The sequence below is a fragment of the Macaca nemestrina genome, chromosome 3 (assembly GCF_043159975.1).
Source record: "Macaca nemestrina isolate mMacNem1 chromosome 3, mMacNem.hap1, whole genome shotgun sequence".
Taxonomy (NCBI): Eukaryota; Metazoa; Chordata; class Mammalia; order Primates; family Cercopithecidae; genus Macaca; species Macaca nemestrina.
In genome coordinates this window covers 44,606,369-44,628,251 of record NC_092127.1, presented here as the reverse complement: position 1 = coordinate 44,628,251, position 21,883 = coordinate 44,606,369, and the positions used below count along the sequence as shown (strand labels likewise).

Genomic DNA, 21,883 nt, shown 5'->3' with positions numbered 1-21,883 from the left:
ATAAAATACCTGAGAATACAGCTAACTAAGGAAGCAAAAGATCTCTACAAGAATTACAAAACACTGCTGAAGGAAATCAGATATGACACAAACTAATGGAAAAATATCCCATGCTCATGGATAGGAAGAATCAATATTGTTTAAAAAACAAATGGTCATAACTGCCCAAAGCAATTTACAGATTCACTGCTATTCCAATCAAACTACTGACAGTTTTCACAGAATTAGAGAACTATTCTAATATTCATATAGAACCAAAAAAGAGCCTCAATAGCCAAAGCAATACCAAACAAAAATAACAAAGCTGGAGACATCACATTACCCAACTTCAAACTATACTTCAAAATAACAGTAGCCAAAAGAGCATCACGGTACTGGTACAAAAACAGACACAGAGACCAATGGAACAGATTAGAGAACCCAGAAATAAAGCTGCATATCTACATCTGATCTTCAACAAAGTTGGCAATAACAAGCAATGGGGAAGGAACTCCCTATTCAATAAACTGCACAGGGATAACTGGCTAGCCATATGCAGAAGATTGAAATTAGACCCCTCCCTTTCACCATATACAATAATCAAGATTTATAAAAGACCTAAATGTAAAACCAAAAACTATAAAGTCCCAGGTAGAAAACCTAGGAAATACCTAGAAATACCTAGAACATATGACCTAATAAAGATTTCATGACAAAAACTCCAAAAGCAATTAAAACAAAAATGGAAATTGACAAGTGGGACCTAATTAAACTAAAGAGCTTCAGCACAGCAAAAGAAACTATTAACAGAGTAAACAGATAACCTATAGGATGGGAAAAAATATTTGCAAATTATGCATCTGACAAAAGTCTAATATCCAGAATCTATAAGGAACTTAAATTTACAAGAAAAAAGCAACTCTATTAAAAAATGGGCAAAGGACATGAACAGACATTCCTCAAAAGTAGACATACAGCCAACAAGCATATGAAAAGATGGTCATCCTCACTAATCACTAGAGAAATACAAATCAAAACCACAATGAGATACCATTTCACACACCAGTCGGAATGTTTATTATTAAAAAGTCAAAAAAATAACAGATGCTGGTGAAGTTGTGAAAAAAAGGCAATGCTTATACACTGCTAGTGGGAATGTAAATTAGTTCAGCCATTGTGGAAAGCAGCTTGAAGATTTCTCAAAGAATTTAAAACATTAACTACTATTCAACCAAGCAATCCTATTACTGGTTATATACCCAAAGGGATTTAAATCATTTCACCATAAGACAAATACACACACATGTTCACTGCAGCACTATTCACAATAGCAAAGACATGGAATTCAATCTAGATGCCCATCAACAGTGGACTAGATAAAGAAAATATGGTACATATACACCATGGAACATCACACAATCATAAAGAAGAATGAAATCATGTCCTTTGCAGCAGCATGGATGCAGCTGGAGGCTGGCATCCTAAGACAACACAGAAACAGAAAACCAAATAGTGCATGTCCTCACTTATAAGTGGGAACTAAACACTGAATACATGGCTGGGTGCGGTGGCTCACACCTATAATCCCAGCACTTTGGGAGGCCGAGGCAGGTGGATCACCTGAGGTCAGGAGTTTGAGACCAGCCTGGCCAACATGGTGAAACCTTGTCTCTACTAAAAATACAAAAATTAGCCGGGCGTGATGGCGGGCACCTGTAATCCCAGCTACTTGGGAGGCTGAGGCAGGAGAATGGCTTGAACCTGGGAGGTGGAGGTTGCAGTGAGCAGAGATCGTGCCACTGCACTCCACCTGGGAACCAGAGTGAGACTCCGTCTCAAGAAAAAAAAAAAAAAAAAAACACATTGAATACATATAGAGACAAAATAGGGAACAATAGACATGGGTGCCTACTTGAGGTAAAGGAAAGGAAGAAGAGGACCGAAAAACGATCAGGTACTATGCTTACTACCCGCATGACGAGATAATTTGTACACCAAACCCCAGCAAAAGGCAATTTACCCATGTAACAAACCTGCACATGTACTCCCTTAACCTAAAACAGAAGTCAGAAGGAAAATGAATAAATCCTGCCTAACGTCTGCTTTTGTAAGATAAAATTTAATGAGAAAGCTAAATTATGTCATTTATGCACTGTGTAGGGCCGCCTTTGTGCTATAATACTGGAACTGAGCACTGTAGCTGCAAAACAGATGAGATGGCCCACAAAGCCTAAAATATTCACTATCTGGCTTGCTGGAAATTCGCTGATTTGTACTCTAGGACAACAAAAACAAACAACTAAAAATACAACGCTATAAAATGTTAAAATAGATGGTATAAGGCGGGTGCAGTGGCTCATGCCTGTAATCCCAGAACTTTGGGAAGCCAAGGCGGGTGGATCACAAGGTCAGGAGTTCGAGACCAGCCTGACCCACATGGAGAAACCCTGTCTCTACTAAAAATACAAAATTAGCTGGGCATGGTGGCACATGCCTGTAATCCCAGCTACTTGGAAGGCTGAGGCAGGAGAATCACTTGAACCTGGGAGGCGGAGGTTGCGTTGAGCTGAGATCACTGCATCGCACTCCAGCCCAGGCAACAAAAGCAGAACTCCAAACTCCATCTCAAAAAAAAAAACAAAACAAAAAAGATGGTATAAATGGAACAAGATAGCTGAGTTAACTGGTTTCCAACTATGTCAATAAATTCAGCCAGGCCCAGTGGTTCAGGCCTGGAACACCAGCATTTTGGGAGGCTGAGGTGGGAGAAATGCTTGAGGCCAGGAGTTTGAGACCAGCCTGGCCAACATAGTGGTCAACTGTCTCTATTTAAAATTTTAAACATTTGATAATAAATACATTCAAAGCATTGACAAACATGTGGCTGTTTTCCTTTCCCCTCAAAAAGCATTTTCAAAAAGGAAAATGTCCTGAAAGGTTCTAAGTTAAATTTTTTTTTTCCAAATAAAAGTAAAAATTTGAGAAGTTGTATGAATATTCCACAGTTAAAAAACTTACAATCACCACTCAGGGTTTACTTAATATGATACATCAAGGCACTGTATTGGGCCACAAGCAAAACATATTTTACTGGAAGTACCTTCAAAAAATAAATTATATTGAAAAGTATATTTGAGAAACATCTACATAAAAGGAACTATGCAACATACCATAAGAAAATTCATAAAAAATAAGACAGAGTAAATTTGAAATGCTAATGATCTAACCGAACAGAAAAATAATCTCTAAGACTTCAGAGTTTAAAAAGTGTATTTCATTGTAATTTCTATCTTTAGTTTTTATGTAAATAAAATAGATTTCTTTGTCTATAACCTACACTAGATGAAAAATTTGAAAATGTATTACCTGAACTGGATGTTCACTAAATGAGGCTGGGAACCATCTGATTGCCAGTAAGTTTCTAGATTGTCGTCTCGTAACTGATCCACTCCAAATCCTAAAAACATCAAAAGTGTCAATAAATGCCCGTGAAAAAGCAAGAACTATACATGAAAAATATAAAATTAACATATGTATTTGTCCAGAAATTTTGATAAACAGAACGGTCAGAAATATTAAATTTATTTTTTATTTTATTTCTTTTGTAGACAGGGTCTTGCTGTGTTGCCCAGGCTGGCCTTGAACCCCCAGCCTCAAGTGATCCTCCTGCCTTGGCCTCCCAAAGTGCAGGGATTACAGGCATAAGCCATAGCACCCAGCTGTGAAATTTAAATTAACCACAATTCTTCTACCCTTTTATTCAGAGCTCAACTCTGAGAGAAATATCACTTGCACATACAAAGCCTATATTAGGATCGAGTTATTTTGTTGTCACCTTTTTAAAAAACATTTTCTAGGAGATATTATTTTTTTTTTCTGAGATGGAGTTTCACTCTTGTTGCCCAGGCTGGAATGCAATGGCACAATCTCGGCTCATCACAACCTCCACCTCCCAGGTTCAAGTGATTCTCCTGCCTCAGGCTGCCAAGTAGCTGGGATTACAGGCATGTGCCACCATGGCCAACTAATTTCATATTTTTAGTAGAGAAGGTGCTTCTCCATGTTGGTCAGGTTGGTCTCGAACCCCCAACTTCAGGTGATCCGCCCACCTTAGCTTCCCAAAGTGCTGGGATTACAGGTGTCAGTCACCACGTACAGTTGGATATATTTTAAAGAATATATGTATTCAAACTCAGTTTCTTATGCTTTTGCAAGCTGATAGTAAGAATGACTAGGCACAAAATCCTCAAAAAATCAACACATTCTGTTAAGTTCAATATGCCATACTTACTGAGACAAGAAAAAGGATGACTTAGAAATATTTTCAAAAGGCATATATATTTTGAAACCAAATGCTTCTGATTAAAATTCTGATTACTCAAAATTAAATTTACCCAGAATCCCATATTCTCCAGCCATTCTAGATAAATGAAGTTGTACAATCCTGTGATTTTTCCTGATTAAAACCACAATAATTCATACTAATTCTAGAAATGAACCTGATTTAATGGTAAAATGCATACTCTTCAATAAGAGAAATAAGTTTAATTTACATTTCAATTTTACACTAAGTAATATATTCATTATGGAACAAATACAAAAGGAACAGGACACAGTGAAAAGTCACTATCTACCACCTCATTCTCCTCTCCAAATATAATTAATGTTCTCAGTTTATTGCATGCCCTTCCACAGATACTATATGCATATACAAGCAATCATATATGTATTCTTTTTATTCCCCTTTATTTACACAAATGATAGCATATAATAAATAGCTCTGTATGTTGGTGTTTTTTAATTTTACTTAACATATCTGGAGATTTTTTCCATATGAATATTTATTTCATATCAATAAATTCATAATAATAACAAACACTGACATCACATTAACTATGTGCCATGCACATTCTAAACATTTTATATATGTTAAATAATCTAATATTTATTAGCTCACATAACTCGACATAAACAGCTTCCATATTTTTTAAGGTTGTATAGTCCACCACTGTCTGGAAATATCATAATTATCTCACCACACCTCTGCAGAACATTTAAGCTGTTTCCAATGTTTTGCTATTACAAATAATACTGTAAAAAATACCTATCTGTCTATATTCTTTAAATATATGTTATTTCTAGAGAACAGATTTCTAGGAATAGAATCCTGGGTCATTTGAATATTTAATTTGATAAATATTGCCAAATTGTCCTCCAAAATATTTCCTCACCAAAAATGTAAAAGAATTCCCTCTGAATGGCTAGTAAAAGTTGGTATGTTCTGAAATTAATACACTAGATTTTGATGACTTTGTATGATAAAAACTTTAAATATATATTTAATATTTTTACATTGATTATATGTTGAAGTGATATTTTGAACATATTGAGAAAAATAGAATAACTGCACTTTTATAAAATTTTTTTAATGTGGTTGCTAGATAATTTTAAATTACATACGTGGTTTGTGTTACATTTCTGTTGGAAAGCACTGCTCTGCAACCATGCAAAAATGCAGTTAATCTTTTAAATATTTACTCACCTGATAGATAAAAAAAATTGTATTTCACATTTATTAATATTTGTATTTTCATGCTTATTCATATCTTCAATAAACTTTGGTCTTTTAATTATTCACAACACTTTTTACTATTACAGATCTTTTCTTTTTTCTTTTTGAGACAGGGTCTTGCTCTGACACACAGGCTGGAATGCAGTAGCACCACCAAAACTCACTGCAGCCATGACCTGCTGGGTTTACGCAATCCTCCCACCTCAGTCATCTGGGTAGCTGGGACCACAGGCATGTGCCACCACACTCAGTCACTATTATGGATATTAACACTATGTCTGTTCCACATAATCCAAACATGAATGGATGTGTATCTTAACTTTGCATCTGCTGCCTTTATTGCGCATACTAGTGGATAAAAGAAGTTTATCCAGAGAAAATGAGTTTTGCATTGAATTTCAAAGTACTAGTTAGCTAGATAAAGAGGTAGAATGGTAAGATTCAAGGGCATTCAGCAAAGAGATAAGCATGTAATGTCACGAATCAAGAAAAATAGCATATATGGAAAACAGCGGGTCCTTTGAGAGCTAAGGCTATATACTGGTGTGAAGCAGGAAATGAGCCAGACATATGAAAGGAGCCAGATCACACAGACCAGGGGTGTTTAATCTTTTGGCTTCCCTGGGCCACACTGGAAGAAGAACTCTCTTGGGCCACACATAAAATACACTAACACTAACAATAGCAGATGAGCTAAAAAAAAAAAAAAAAAAAAGAATTCATAATATTTTAAGAGAGTTTACTAATTTGGTCCACATTCAAAGCCGTCCTGGGCCATGTACATCGATAAAATGTAAAAATTGGGCTATTACTTGTTCCATAACTCTTAAATATGCACTGTCCAATATGGTAGCCACTAGCCACATGTGGCTATTTGAAATATAACAAATCCAAATTGAGATGTGCTATACGCGTAAAATAACACGCTGATTTGAAGATTAGGACAAAATGTAAAATATGTCATTAGTAATAATATTTCAGTTATACTAGATTAAAAAATATTATTACAATTAATTTCACCTATTTTTTAGCCCTTTTAAACGTAGCTACTATAAAATTCCACATGAAACTTGTATATATATTTCACATTACATGTTCTATTGGACAGTGATGCTTCAAATCATGCTTTGTTCTTTATACAATATTGCTAAAGCTAATCCAGAATACTGAGTTATGCAAGTTACAAGATAAAAAGCTGTTTTGCCAGCCTGTGCAACATAGTGAGACACTGTCTATACAAAAAATAAAAAACTTAGTCAGGTGTGATGACACTCATGTGACTGAGGCAGGGGGATCACTTGAGTCCTGGAGTTCAAGGCTGTAGTGAGCCATGACTGTACGACTGCACTCTAGCCTGGGCAACAGTGCAAGAACCCGACCAAAAAAAAAAAAAAAAAAACTTTTACCTCCAATATAAAGAGTTACAGATCTTAACTCTCTTTTTCTTTTTAGTACTGGTTTATTAGTTCCCTAATAAAGGACAACTAAATCACAATTCTTCCTTAAAAGCTCCACAGTTTAATGTTCTATTGATTAAAATGGTTTTTTTTTTTCCACTGATTTTATTTTAGCTACCTCAGCCAGGTTTTTTTTCTCCTTCATTTCACAACTTTATTATGCATGTGCTCAAAGAGGTTCATAAAACAGTATTTGTTCTTTAAATGCTAAAAACATTAAACAAAAATCTGAATAATTTATTCAGGATAAGCGATGTCCTATAATTCAAAACTGATCATTTAAAATTTGTCTCTAAGTTACTGCTTAGAAAGTATCATGGTACAACTAAGCAGGTCTAATATCTTCAAGTACTGATTAGTCTAAATCTTTATGCCTAAAATACTAAGTGTGATCACCAACTTTTGCTTCCTCGATATGCCTTACAAACAGAACCTCTTACAAACATCTGCTTATGTGCCAATGCCATGTCTCAACCTCTTTTCCAAAGCTTCCCACTCAGTATTGCATCTGAATTCTTTTTTTTTCCTTTTTTTTTTTAAGATGGAGTCTAGCTCTGTCACCCAGACTGCAGTGCAGTGGCATGATCTCGGCTCACTGCAACCTCCACCTCCTGGGTTCAAGCAATTCCCAGAAGTGACTGTTGCAGGTAGCTGAAGCTCACCTTTGCAAGGGGGCAGAGCTTCAAAAAATAAAAGTCTAAAATATGAAGGTCGCAAGAGTGAAGACTTGCTCAGCCTCCCCCAGAGTAGCTGGGATTACAGGCACCGGCCAACACACCCTGCTAATTTTTGTATTTTTAGTGCAGATGGGGTTTCACCATGTTGGCCAGGCTGGTCGCAAACTCCTGACCTCAAGTGATCCACCCACCTCAGTCTCCCAAAGTGTTGGGATTACAGGCATGAGTCATTGTGTCTGGCCCTGAATTGTTTTAATTTAAACAAAAGAACTAAAACAAAGACATATCAATGATAACTACTTTAACAGGTATCAGGAAAATCCACACAAATAACAATATTACACAGAAAAAAAAACTGTTATATGATGTACTGGTTCTCTAATGCAGTGGTTCGTACAGTGTCGTTCCTAGACCAACAGCATCATTATCACCTGGGAACTTGTAAGGAATTCTAGATATACATCAGAAACTTTGAGAGCTCAGCCCTTTTGAGAGTTTATGTCTTAATAAATCCTCTAGGTGATTCTGATGCATGCTAAAATGTTAGAATTACTCTTCAAAGGCAAGATTTCTCAATCATGGCACTACTGATACTTTGGACTAAATAATTCTTTGTTTGGTACAGGGGGTGTCCTGTGCATTGAAAGGTATTTAGCTGTATCCCTGGGCTCTACCCACTAGATGTCAATAGAAACACTCCCCCAACTCCCCAACTCCCCCCACCCTTATGTCCCCAGTTATCACAACAATCAAAAATATCTCCAGACTTTGTACCCTGGAGGGTAAAAGCATCCCCTGGTGAGAACAATTGCCCTAAAGAAAAGAAAATCAGTATTCATCTATGGTTACCGTTATTGTTTGGTAAATATTAATGCTTCTCTCCCCACTCTTCATGGGAGGGATATGATTCTGCACTCCAGTCAATATTGGGGCTAAATTATGACTTACTTCAGTCAATACACTGTGACACAAGCAGAGGTTGTAAATGTGCTTGCAAAGTCTGGCCTGGTCTTCTGAATGCTCTGCACTCCACTAAGAGAATATGCCTGGACAAATGGAGCAGATCTGAACCTGACTGACAGCCTAAAGCCAAGCCATCACCAAAGCACAAAGTAAATTCGGTTGATCATGCCACTGAGAGACTAGGGTTGTTTGCTAAGCAGCATTAGTGCAGTGAGAGCACTAATACAACACCACTAGAGATATATTTGAGCAGCCCAGCTTAGACTGCCTTTATGAATCAAACAGTCACTTTCCTTTCAAGCATATCTATTGACACAACTACTTTCACATTCGCTAAGGGGCTTTTTTTTCTTTTTTTTTTTTTTTTTTTGGAGACAGGGTCTCGCTCTGTTGCCCTGGCTGGAGTACAGTAGTACGATCACAGCTCACTGCAGCCTCAACCTCCTCTGCTAGGGGGCTATTTTAACTGAGACAAATGTCTTAACTTTGAAGACCTAAAGATAGATAACAAATGGTCTCTGTAGAGAAGTTCATCTATATCCTGCACTAGACCTACACTGTGGCTATATACATTTAAACTAAGTAAAATTAAAAATTTGGTTCCTCAGTAACAGTAGTAACATTTGACGTGTTCAATAGTTTCATGTAGCTAATGGTTACCTCATTGCATGGTGCACTAAGTTCTAATGGACAGCACTGATAGATTTAAGCAGATAAATTATAATATGAAGTATTAGAGCCACAATAATGAGGCCAGGTGCAATGGTTCATGCCTATAATCCCAGCATTTTGGGAGGCTGAGGCGGGCAGATCACTTGAGGTCAAGAGTTTGAGACCAGCCTGGCCAACATGGTGAAACCCTGTCTCCACCAAAAATATAAAAAATTAGCTGGGTGTGGTGGTACACACCTGTAATTTTAGCTACCTGGGAGGCTAAGGCAGGAAAATCACTTGAACCTTGGAGGTGGAGGTTGCAGTGAGCAGAGATCGCACCACTGCACTCCAGCATGGGCGACAGAGGGAGACTCCATCTCAAAGAACAAAAAATAAAAGAGAGATGAAGAATTAACTAACTTCCTGAAACACTTGTTTCCTCTTGACTTCTATCCATGATTTCCCACTCTCCTGGTTTTCCTCCTAGTTCGCTAGCCACTTCCTAGTATCCCTTGTTGACACCTCTTCCACTATTCTGCCAGATCTCTTTATCTTGAAGTGTCCCAAAGCTTTATTCTTTCCTCTAAATTCTCTCCCTTGGTGAGTTAGTCCAGTTCCCTCAGAATATCATCGGCACACTGATGACCTTCAAATTTATATCTCCAACCCAGAACTTCAAGCAGAGTTCCCAGCTTCTACAGTCAATTGCTTACTAAACACTTCAACTAGAAAAATAATTAGGCATCTCAAAATTAACATATATAAATCAAATTATTTATTTTTTGACCCAATATCTATTTACTCTCTCCTCTCCCTCCTTCTTTTTCAACTCAGGAAACAGTATGAGTTGTTCTGCCAGAAAGGTCACTCTGAAGGTTTCCTCCAATGAATCATAACTATTCCACCTCTAAAAATATATCCCAAAGCCATCATTTCTTTCCATTTAAGTCTAGTCCAAATAAACATCATCTCTAACATAAATTACTGTAATATCATTTCCTCCATTGGTCTCCACCATTATGCCACTACCAACATTATCCATAGTGGACACACTGACTTTTTAAAAATTCTGTATCAGATCATCTTCCTCTTCTGCTTAACACCTCCAGTGGTTTCCCTTTGTACTTAATATCAATACTCTTTTTCAGGGCCTACAAGAGTTCATATAATCTGGCCCATATCTAATTACATTTCCAATCTAATCTACCATTTCTCCTCCTTACTCACTACTCTCCAACCCCTATAGCCTTCTTTCTGAACCTCTAAAATGCCAAATCAACTAACTTAGAGCCTTTGAACTAACTTCCTGGTGTCAAGAAAGTTCTTCTCTGAAATCTTTGCACAATAAATTCTTCTTAACATTCATGTCTCTGTGCAAATTTCACTTATAAAAGAGGCCTCCCATAATCCCACAATCTAATGTAGCCTCCCACTTAAGTTATTTTCTATTATACTGCTGTCTTATTTTCCGCAAACCAAATATCACTATTCAACTCAGAAATCCTTTAACTTGAAGGCCCATAATTGTCAGTTATAGCATGAACTTCAGTAAAAATTTAGTGAGTTTTTAAGAAAAACGGAACTTACAATATCCCATTATCCTTCTCAAAATTAACTCACTCTCTTCATAAAAACCAGGGAACAAATAGCATATAAGTCCTGTAAGATGTTCACAAAATACAGCCATACTGAATCCCTTATTTGTATCAAATATAGTTAAGCATAGCAGATGTACCTATTTTTCCCCTAAATTTGTTTTTCAACATTGGATGAATTTGCTGCTTATGAAATGATTAAATTATTTTAAAAGACCCTATTATGTGGTAGCAGTCATAACACAAATTTGTTCTTTTGGTTTTCCAGTCTCTTAGGCAGAGACTTAACAACTGTGCTGAATTGTAAGATTGTTTTGTGGTGTGTGTTCAACTAAGCTGAATCTACTAAACACATTCCAACTTTAATCAGAATGAAATATTGAACCATTATTTCCAAAGATACAAAAAGATTTCTGCAAAGCCATGTGCCATCTACCATCCTGTAGCAGGCAAGTAAATTTGTACCTCCCAAAGGCTGATATTAACATTTTGAAAATTTCTTAAAATTCTCCTTTATATCACTTCCTATCTGCTTTTACTGCATGTCTCCTGATTTCCTTTATACCTCTAATCTTGCCTCACTTCCATCTATCCTCCACACTTCTCAAATATGAACGAACACTGATTGTTTTACTCCATTACTTACCTTTTCAACTGCTCATATTATCTATACAGTAAAGTATGAACTGTTTAATAAAGCCCTCTATAATCAGGCATCTACCTAACTATATAGCTTCACATATGCCATTCCCCTATGTTCTAGTCTCATTTAATAAAAGAAATTCATTGAATAAGCCATGTTTTGTTTAAGCTGTATACCTCTGCACATATTATCATTTCTTGGCATCCAACAAGGATTGGTACCAGGACTTCTGTGGTTAACAAAATCCATTGATGCACAAGTCCCTCATTTAAAATGGCTCCTCTTGTATACTTTAAATCATCTCTAGATTACTTATAATACCTAATATAATGTAAATATGTAAAAAGTTGTACTGTGTTGTTTTTCTATTTGTGTTATTTTTGTTGTTGTATTGTTATTTTTTGTGGGTTTTTTCCAACTATTTTCAATCTTCAGTTAGTTGAATCCATGAAATTAGAACCTACAGATATGGAAGGCTAACTGTCCCATTTCCCTTGCTTTTATCTCCTTAGTAAAATCCTATTCTTGCTTCATCATACAGAATAAGCATCATCTCCATGAAGACTTCCATGATCCTTTCAAGCAAAGTAAATCACTTTCTTATTTGGGCTACTTCTACACTGAGCCCATACTTAGTGAAAAGCAGTATTGTGTAGTGGAGTCTGTCTTGAATTCCAGAATTTCCTGCTTATCATGTGATCTTTGTCAAACTACTTAATCTTTCTGTACTAGAGTTTCCTCATTTGGAAAATGGTAAATAAATAGTACAACTTCACTGGGTGCGGTGGCTCATGCCTATAATCCCAGCACTTTGGGAGGCCGAGGTGGGTGGATCACAAGGTCAGGAGATCATCCTGGCTAACACAGTGAAACCCCGTCTCTACTAAAAATACAAAAAATTAGCGACAGCGGGGTGGCGGGCACCTGTAGTCCCAGCTACTTGGGATGCTGAGGCAGGAGAATGGCATGAACCCGGGAGGCGGAGCTTGCAGTGAACCGACATCATGCCACTGTACTCCAGCCTGGGTGACAGAGCGAGACTCCATCTCAAAAAAAAAAAAAAAAGAAATAGTACAACTTCATATAACTTTTGAAAACTTTACTGAGATAATTGGTTATTTTATGCATGTAAAGTTCTTAGAACAGAACCTATCACTTAGTAAGCACTAAATCAAAGTTATTAATTATTACATTGTATAGTAATAGTTTAAAGCTATACTTCCTCCACTAAATTGTGAAGTCCTTGACAGTAAGGGATTGTGTCTTTTTTGTCTTTCAATCTCTAACAAATTTGAGTTACAAATCTCAGCACCATCTGCTGACTTAAACTGAAAAATATCTGACCCTAGAGAAGCAAAGATCGAGTAACCCTTTCTCATGCAGCTTCCTGTTTATAAAGAGTAGTCATTCTTAATATGTGAAGTGCTAATCATATAATGATATTTCACTGATGGACTCAAAGCTCAAAGTCACGTGAAGTAAGACATATGACATTGTACTAATAAACTTCATGAATTTCATACTCAACACATTTTTAAGTGATCCTGCCACTCCTGTAGTAGCAGTAACTATCTCTTCTGCACCTCCAAGATGTCAAAGCAGTGGGGCATCTTCAGGGAACTGGTGACATGTATTGCTCTCTTCAAACCAGTGACTGGTGCCATATTGTGTTAGTAATGAGGTATGAATCAGTGCTAGTTTACCAAAGAAGGTAAACTTTACCAAAGGAGTTCAACTAGCACTGATTCGTATCTCATTACTGACACAATATGGCCCCAGTCTAGTTATACTATTAGATCAAACAGTGAAAGATGTTCAATTTAAGCATATTTATAGGAATATTTGATATGATAATGGATATTAAGGAATTCCAAAGCAACCTAAAAGGAAGCTGGAAAAGCTTTTAAAAAATGCGGGGAGGGGAAAATCACCCTACAGTATTCCATAGTGTATATGTACCACATTTTCTTTATTCAGTCTTTTGGGCATTTGGGTTGATTCCACATCTTTGCTATTGTGAATAGTACTGCAATGAACATACATGTGCATGTACCTTTGTAATAGAATAATTTATATTCTTTTGGGTATATACCCAGTAATGGGATTGCTAAGTCAAATGGTATTTCTGGTTCTACATCTTTAAGGACTCGCCACACTGTCTTCCACAATGGCTGAACCAATTTACATTCCCACCAACAGTGTAAACACGTGGAGTACTATCCAGCCACAAAAAGGAATGAGATAATGTCCTTTGCAGGGACATGGATGGAGCTGGAAGCCATTATCCTCAGCAAACTAACACAGGAATAGAAAACCAAACATCACATGTTCTCCCTTATAAGTGGGAGCTAAACAATGAGAACACATGGACACAGGGAGGGGAACATCACACACTATAGCCTGTCGGGATGGAGTTGGGGGAGGGAGAGCATTAGGAAAAATAGCTAATGCATGCTGGGCTTAATACCTAGGTGATAAGTTGATAGATGCAGCAAATCACCATGGGACACATTTACCTATGTCACAAATCCGTACATCCTATACGTGTACCCCAGAACTTAAGCTTAAAATTTAAATTTAAAAAAATCAGTTCCCTCCAAACAACAAGAAAAAGCTGGATAAACTACAAACTCCTATAAGACAGCCTGAAATCCAAGAATGGGGCAGCCCCCATTCCCAGGAGAAAAAAGATTACAGATTGTCCCAACTGTGGTAGAGCATAGGAGGAAGGAACAGAGACCAAATAAACACATAAGAAGAAATCAGGTATAACTTTCATCATTTGACAAAGACCAAAAGCAGGCCAGCATAACAATACAGCAACACTGATAGCCCCAAACACAAGGCAAATTCACACTGACTCTCAGACTCTTTTGCAAGGGTGCTCACTTTACACATAAAGATTGGGAGAGGGCAAGAGACTAAAGAGCCTAAGTCAGTGGTACAGGTACAGAGGAGGCGACTGACCACCACTGAAGGAAAGCAAAAAGTTCTATCCTCCTTCCAAACCCTTCTCTCCCACAGAACAAAGGACTTAAGCTGCTGTAGGAGGAGAATCAACCCTGTTGGCTCCAGGACACAAATAAACATCCATCCTTGCTGAAAGATAAGTAAAAGAAAAAACCCTCTACACCTGAGAGAGGGGCAAACAACAGTTCTTTCTCAAAGTGAGGCAGAAAACTCTCTTCCACAAAAGACCAACCACAGATACAAGGCTGTCATGAATAGGAGGGGGCCAAATTGCTGAGGCCAGGCACATATGGCCTACCTAAGACTGCTGCTGCACTAGGAAAACAGAGAACTACCCTGCCTCTCATACCCTGAACTGAGTAACAAAACACAGTATTCTACAGCTGTACGTAGGGCAAGAGCATGGCGAGAGGCACCCTCTGTAGCACAAGTGTGCGCCAGAGCACAGGAAAACTGGAGTGGAACTATTACACAGAAAAATAAGAAAATGTCTCTGGCACAATGGTCCCACAATAAGCACAGGGCATCTTTAGAGGAATTTGAAGCCTGTGAGACACTGAAGGTAACCATAGCAAAACAAAACTCAAACTCAGCTCAATTCCTAACTAATGCAAATACCACAATAAAGGACAAATGATAGAAAAAAGGCATCCATTTCAAGGTGTAAATACTATTTATCTCAGTATCTACGAATCTGCACATAAAAAAAAGACAAACAAAAAGAAAAACAGAATTATCATAAATAGAAACAGACCCAGAGATGACCCAGTTGTTGGAACTATCAGACAAGAATCTTAAATAATGATAACTATAACTAACATGTTTAAAAAAAAAACCTAGAAAGGTAGATGAACTGTGTTAACAGACAGGAATTTCAACAGAGATGAAAACTCTAAGAGTCAAACGGAAGAGCTACAAATAAAAAATATAATATCACAGATGAAAAATTTCTTAGGCAGAATTATCAGTATATTCAATAAAGCCAAAGACAAATGCAGCAGATTTGAAAACAGGCCAATGGAGTACCCAAAAGCTGTGGGATAATACCAAATGGTCTAGCATACGTATAATTAGATTCCCAGATTCTAATAGAGAAGGAATAGGACAAAAGAAATAATTGAAGAAATAATAGACACAATGTCTTCTACAACCTAGTCTCAAAAGTCATATACCATCAGTTTTGCCTTATTCTACTGGTCCCAGAGACCAATCCTGATACAATCTGGAAGAGGCCCACAGAAGGGCATGAATAACAGAAGGCAAGAATAACTGGGGACCATTCTGAAAGCTAGCTACTACAAATCTGGTGAATGGATGAACAAACGGGTACACCCATATGGTGGAACAGTAATCAACAATAAAAAGGAACAAACTACAGATATGTGCAACAGCAAAACTCACAAGTGAATTATATTAAATGAAAGATGCTAGAACCAATAAGCTACATACAATATGATTATATTTATACTGGCATTCTGGGAAAGGTGAAACCAAAGGGACCCAAAACAGATTAGAGGTGTCAGGGGCTTGGAAAGGCCCAGAAGACTGACCATAAAAAGACATGAGGGAATTTTGTGGGATGATGGCAATGTTATATATTTGATTATAATGCTGCTTATATGACTGTACATGTCTGTAAAATTCATAGAACTGTACACCTAAAAAGGACAAGTTTTAGAGTATGTAAATTATACCTCAATAAAGTACTCATAAAAAGCGAGAAAAGGGAATCTTGAGGGGAAACAGAAGAGGCTTGGTTGAGAGGATGGATACAGCAGTCATAATGTGTAAAACAGTTTCTGAAAGAAAGATGACTACTAAACTAATAACATTATAAAGTTCCTCAAGCTAAAGAAATTTCTCCAAGCTTGAGTCTGCAGATGAAAACTGCCTATCAAATTATGGGTTACAACGGTGAGAAAAGATATTCTGGCAAATGCCATGAACTCAACAATAAAGAGAAAAACCTTAGATGCTTCCAGAAAAAAACAAGTTACTTAGGAAAAAAAAAACAGAGGTAGGCATAGGCCTTTCTACCCACAACATGCCAAAAGAAGATAGTGAAATAGCATTCATAAGTTTTTGAGAGAAAAGGACAGCCACCCAAGAATTCTATCCCAATGAAAACTAAAAGGAAAGTATTCTGACATATGTTATCACTCACTTATCCAATTGAGAGAAATGCCAAAAAAAAAAGAAACACTAAATAACAACTGAATCATAGCAGAGAGAGAGGAGGAAAAGAGGAGACCTTATGACATATGTAGTTAAATCTAACAAGGGATTAGTAAAGAAAAAAAAAACAAAATCCAGTGCATCAGAATTAAAATAAAGCATCAAAACAAAAGGAATATTAAAATCAGACTAGTGTACTGTAGTATCTTTATCTGCAGTTTCACTTTCCGCAGTTTCAGTTACCCTTGGTCAATCATGGTTCAAAACATTAAAAGGAAAATTCCAGAAATAAATAATTGGTAAGTTTTAAACTGTGCACTAAGTAGTGTGAAGCAATTTCTCACCATCCTGCTCCATCCCACCTAAGACATAAATCATGACTTTGTCCAGCATATCCACCCCTTTGTCCAGCATATCTACCACTTTGTCCAGCATATCCACACTGTATATACTACTTGACCATTAGTCATCAACATCATCTGCTCCTGACATCCAATCATCAATATCATCATGGCTTGATGATCCAGAATCATCAGAAGCAAATGCTCCTCCTTCTGAAGTATTGTCAGAAGGTTAATAGTAGCCTAATGCTACATCACAACACCTATATTATTCACCTTGCTCGCTCCCATCACATAGACATTTTACTTCTCACCTCATCACAGGAGGAAGGGTACAATACAATACAATATTTTGAGAGCAAGAGACCACTTTCACAAAACTTTTATTACTTTATTACTTCTATTGTTATAACTGTTCTATTTTGTTATTAGTTATTACTGTTAATCTCTTACTGTGCCTAATTTAAAAATTACTCTTTATCACAGATATTTATGTATAGGAAAAAACACAGTATTAATATAGAAAGGGTTCAGTACTATCCATGGTTTTAGGCATCCACTAGGAGTCCTGGAATGTATCCCCTGGGATAAGGGGAGATGATTGTACAAGGAAACTGCAAGTGACTATTTCCAACAGCTTTTTTGTTTGTTTTTACCTGGTTTGCAAGATGAGAGTGACCAAACAGCTTGTGACCCAATTTCCCGTACTGTTCCAGTCCTTTCCAACTGCTTAGGGTCAGCACCAGGAGGTGTCTTGTTTGGTGTGGTCATTTTTAAAATATTCTATGCAGAAAAAAAGAATGCACATATTATATCAGGAATTGAGCATCTTTCTACATAAACGTTTTTATCAATAAAAACTTAATGGAACTCATATACCCTGATATTAATCATTTATTCTGAAGAATGCAGTTAATATAATTAAATTACTGTAATTTAAATCTCAGGGGCTGGGCATGGTGGCTCACACCTGTAATTCCAACACTTTGGGAGGCTGAGACAGGAGGATCATGTGAGCCCAGGAGTTAAAGACCAGCCTGGGCAACATGGCAAGATCCCACCTCTATTTTTAAATAAATAAAAATCTTAGGAATTCAGGTTTTGTTTCATATGACCAGATATGCAAAGCAGTGAGTTATAGTAGTCAAAAGAGCACAGAATCAAAGTTTTGGCTTCAGTATCTCCTTTAATTAGCCTATACTTTGAGTAGGTCTGGGTTTTATTTCCTCTCCTATCAAAGAGGTTCACTTGATGATTTTTAACTCTACAATGCTATGCAGTTCTATACTTCTATGACTGAAAATTCAAATGACTTTTAGCCCTAGAAAAGTCAGACTGAAATACTCTTATTCTAGGAATATATAAATATTGATCCTCATTTTATTTACTTAATTTCTTTTTTTTAGAGACAGGATCTAGCTATGCTACCCAGGCTGGTCTTGAACACCTTGCTTCAAGCGATCCTCCCATCTCAGCCTCCCAAGTAGCTGGGACTACAGATGTGATCCCACCGCCCCCCTAAGATCCTCATTTTAAATATTCATTGAGTGATGCAGAGAACAGTCATACCTGCCCTCTAACTGTCAAAGTTTTATTTAACGCCCAGCCCGGTGGCTAACACCTGTAATCCCAGCAGGTTGGAGGCCAAGGCAGGTGGATTGCTTGAGCCCAGGAGTTCGAGACCAGCCTGGGCAACATGGTGAAACCTTGTCTCTAAAAAAATTCCAAAATATCAGCCTGGTGTGGCGGCACACACCTGTAGTCCCAGAGGGGCTGAGGCAGGAGGATCACCTGAGCCGGGAGGCGGAGGTTGCAGTGAGCCGAGATCGTGCCACTGCACTCCAGCCTGGGTAACAGAGCAAGACTCTGTCCCCCCCCCAAAAAAAAAAGAAAAAGAAAAAGAAAAAATGTTAAAAGTTCACTTACATATGCTCTTACCACAGAAGATAAGGTCAAGAAAATGGCTTCAAGATTTTGAAGTGAATAAGTGGCCCATTCTAAAAAGGATGACCTCATCTTTCACATCTTTTGTTAATTTTAGTAAGTCTACTCATACGTGAAAAAACACTTCAATATTGGATCGTGAACAATATGTAAAACTGCTTTGGTAGCGCAGTCACTGCTACTGAACATTGTTATATACGCTATTCAAAATAGGTGCAATAGTTCTGACACCTCCCATCGTATCCGAAGTTGTTCTCTAATCGGCAAACAAGCATTTGATACTAAATAACGGCAGAGACAACGGACTGTAAACGTTGGCAAGGCCTGAGGCTTAAATGCTCAATAAGTAATTTACTGAATGAATAAATAGATGAATAGGTTCAGTCATGAACTAGTTATTTGTCACTTGCCTGCAAGTTAGGTGAGATCTAGGGCGAGACTATCTAACCTGCAATGATCATTACTAACTGAATATCCTCTCATCTAAAAAAAGAAAGAAAGAAAGCCCATCTTTAGGGCAGATTTCAACTGCCGGACTTGGGACTGGACGCCACCAAGTGGATAAAATACGGAGCTCGGAAAAGATTGGATTCCTGGCCTTGAACTGACCACACAGATGAGAGGGAGTTGAGGCCTAGGAGAGCGCGCAATAGCAAGCCGTGTCGGGACCATACTCTGTTGGTCCTATTGACACCTCTAGCGTGCTAGAATAACTAAGGCTCCACTCCTGACCCACGGGCCTTGAGGAAAGCGTGAACATAAAAAAAGATTGAAACCGGGGAGGCGAATGCATCTGTGTACGCTAGGACCACGCTTGACGTCGGAGAAAAGCTCACACACTCACAGTTTCCAGACCCGGGTCCTTGCCGAAACTAGGTTCTCAGGACCCCCAGCCGCTCTGTGACACTCCCACTCGGCCTCCTCGGACAGCCTGGCTTTGCCAGCGGCGTTGAACAAGGTCGCAGCACAATGACGTCATCTCTCCCTACCTACCTCCAGGGTTCCGCCTCACGTTCTATGTCGCGCGCGCGCACTACGTCCTATGGCTTGCGCCAGCGGCGGCTGGGCACCGCCATTTTGGCCGGTGGCCGTGAGAACACGCTGTGTGGCTGAGAAGTGAAGGCAAGAGCAGATTTGGCCTCTGTGCTCCCCTCCGGAAGGGGATCGTTGTCTCCAGGTAAGTGAATAGCCCAGAGAGGTTTGACTATTAGCTACCATCTGTCAGGTTACAAAGACTGTAGGGACGTTCTCCGAGAGCCTTTGGTTAGGCCTTAGGTGGCGGAGACAGCAGCAGCGCGTGGCAGCGGTTCCTGCGGGACAGCTGGAAGTGCCGGAGCGCGGGCGACGCCGAGACCTTGGGGGTGCCTCAGTCTTCCCGTCCAGCCGACCCGGCTGTCGCCGCTGTTGCCTGCCACGCCCGCCAGGGACTTAGAGAATGGACCTAGATGCCGTAGTCTCCACTCCCCCTTTACCCCACTCCCGCCGTGGAGCTAACCCTGCTGGAGAGGAAGTCACCTTTAGAACTTAGAGCACCCTCTGTACCCACAGCACCCTCTATTACCCCCACACTCCTCCAGCACCCTAAAATGGATATATTGTCACATGTGCATATTTGGTTGTGGGAAGTCGTGGCTTCCACGTTTTGGTGAGTGGAATGAGTCATGGCATCTTGCCGCCATGAAGTCGAATACTCCCTGTCCACTCCCAGGCTTTATAGAAATGATGCCCACATGTCGCTCTGCTTTTCTCAGAACAGCGTGTACGCAGCTATGACTGGGGTTGTCCCAAGTAGTTTCCCAGTAGAAATCTATAGTTTTTTTGGTACGCTTTTATACTACTCGGCACTTTCTCCCCTTATCCATTTTTCCCTTTATTGTATCTAATACTCATTGAGATCAAGGTTGATGTCTTTACTCAGAATACCTTTATTATCTCTTCAGGGGTTCTTACATTGTAGACGTTTAATACGTAATGTGAATGAATGACAGCCAAAGCCGAATTCCCACCTCCCATTAACTACATCAGCTTATTTTCCCTTTTTTGATGGTAAAATTCTCTAAGAGGAAGAACTGTCCAAATAACATGTTTTATCTTTTTTTACTCTTTCCCAACAGGACTGCTACCTAGTCATTTATGATAGTGGCATTTATGTTGCAGTAGTTTGTCCCATATTCTGAGAATATTCATTGTATACCAGCCACCTGACAATAATGCTTTGTTAGTGTAACCAAAGGCTCAGAACCTGTATTTGAACCAAAAGCTGTATTTGAACCAAAAGCTGTTTGGAGTTTGTGAGCTTTGTAAAACCTTAGTTCTCCCCTATTTTAAAAAAGGGAGTTTTTGTGTTTGTTTGTTTGGAAAAGCATTTAACAATTGGGAGGGAGGGGGAGAAAACAATATTAAGTTAGAGTTCCTTCTAAGTGTCTTAAACTTAAAACTCTTTGAAATCAGAGCCGTGTACCTCTCCTAACTTACACGTGTTTTATAAGACTAATAAACTACCATAAGCATGGGTTAGACTATTTCATGTGATACTAAACATCATTAGTTAACAGCAATCTTTGAAATGCTTTTACACAGTATTAAAATTACTTTGGTTTTAGACTGTAAATGTTTCCAAGTATGCCTCACTTCCTTTTTTCCTCTCAGCTGGAAGAATGACACTGAGGGTCATTGTTCTAGTGTCAATTTTGAACACTTTTATCTTCGAATCTGAAATATCCTCAAATACTTCTTTGTTTACAGGAGCCTGTTAACTGTAATCTTCTTCTCCAAGCTTTACTGTGCCTTACTTTTCTATTGAAAAAGAAGTAGAGAATCCCCTTGCCCCAGTTATTGAAACTGATACAGAAATTGAATTAAAAGTGTTTACACAGTTAATTAACAGTTCTACAAAGAATCCATGTTCATTTT

The 21,883-nt window shown here is 38.2% G+C and overlaps 2 protein-coding genes across 8 annotated transcripts in view; one reads left to right on the top strand and one right to left on the bottom strand.

Annotated features, from left to right (window-relative positions):
• LOC105463406 (anaphase promoting complex subunit 10) overlaps positions 1–19,949 on the bottom strand; it is a 287,195-nt gene extending 267,246 nt beyond the window's left edge. For 2 of the 6 annotated variants that reach the window (XR_011620930.1, XM_071092979.1), the window contains exons 1-3: positions 19,815–19,945; positions 17,683–17,809; positions 3,346–3,436 (exon numbers count right to left, since the gene is read on the bottom strand). Coding sequence is in view for 5 of the 6 variants with exons in the window: in XM_071092979.1 (XP_070949080.1) it covers positions 3,346–3,436; positions 17,683–17,797 (206 nt within the window). In the remaining variant the exon portion in view is untranslated. Of the gene's footprint in view, positions 1–3,345; positions 3,437–17,682; positions 17,810–19,814 lie in introns of all 6 variants that reach the window. The other 4 variants (XM_071092977.1, XM_011710465.3, XM_071092978.1 and 1 more) reach the window with 4 other exon arrangements.
• Positions 19,950–20,008: 59 nt separating this feature from the next.
• LOC105463410 (ATP binding cassette subfamily E member 1) overlaps positions 20,009–21,883 on the top strand; it is a 30,217-nt gene continuing 28,342 nt past the window's right edge. The window contains exon 1 of one of the 2 annotated variants that reach the window (XM_011710471.2): positions 20,009–20,147. The gene's annotated coding sequence lies outside the window, so the exon portion shown is untranslated. The remainder of the gene's footprint in view (positions 20,148–21,883) is intronic. The other variant, XM_011710472.2, reaches the window with a different exon arrangement.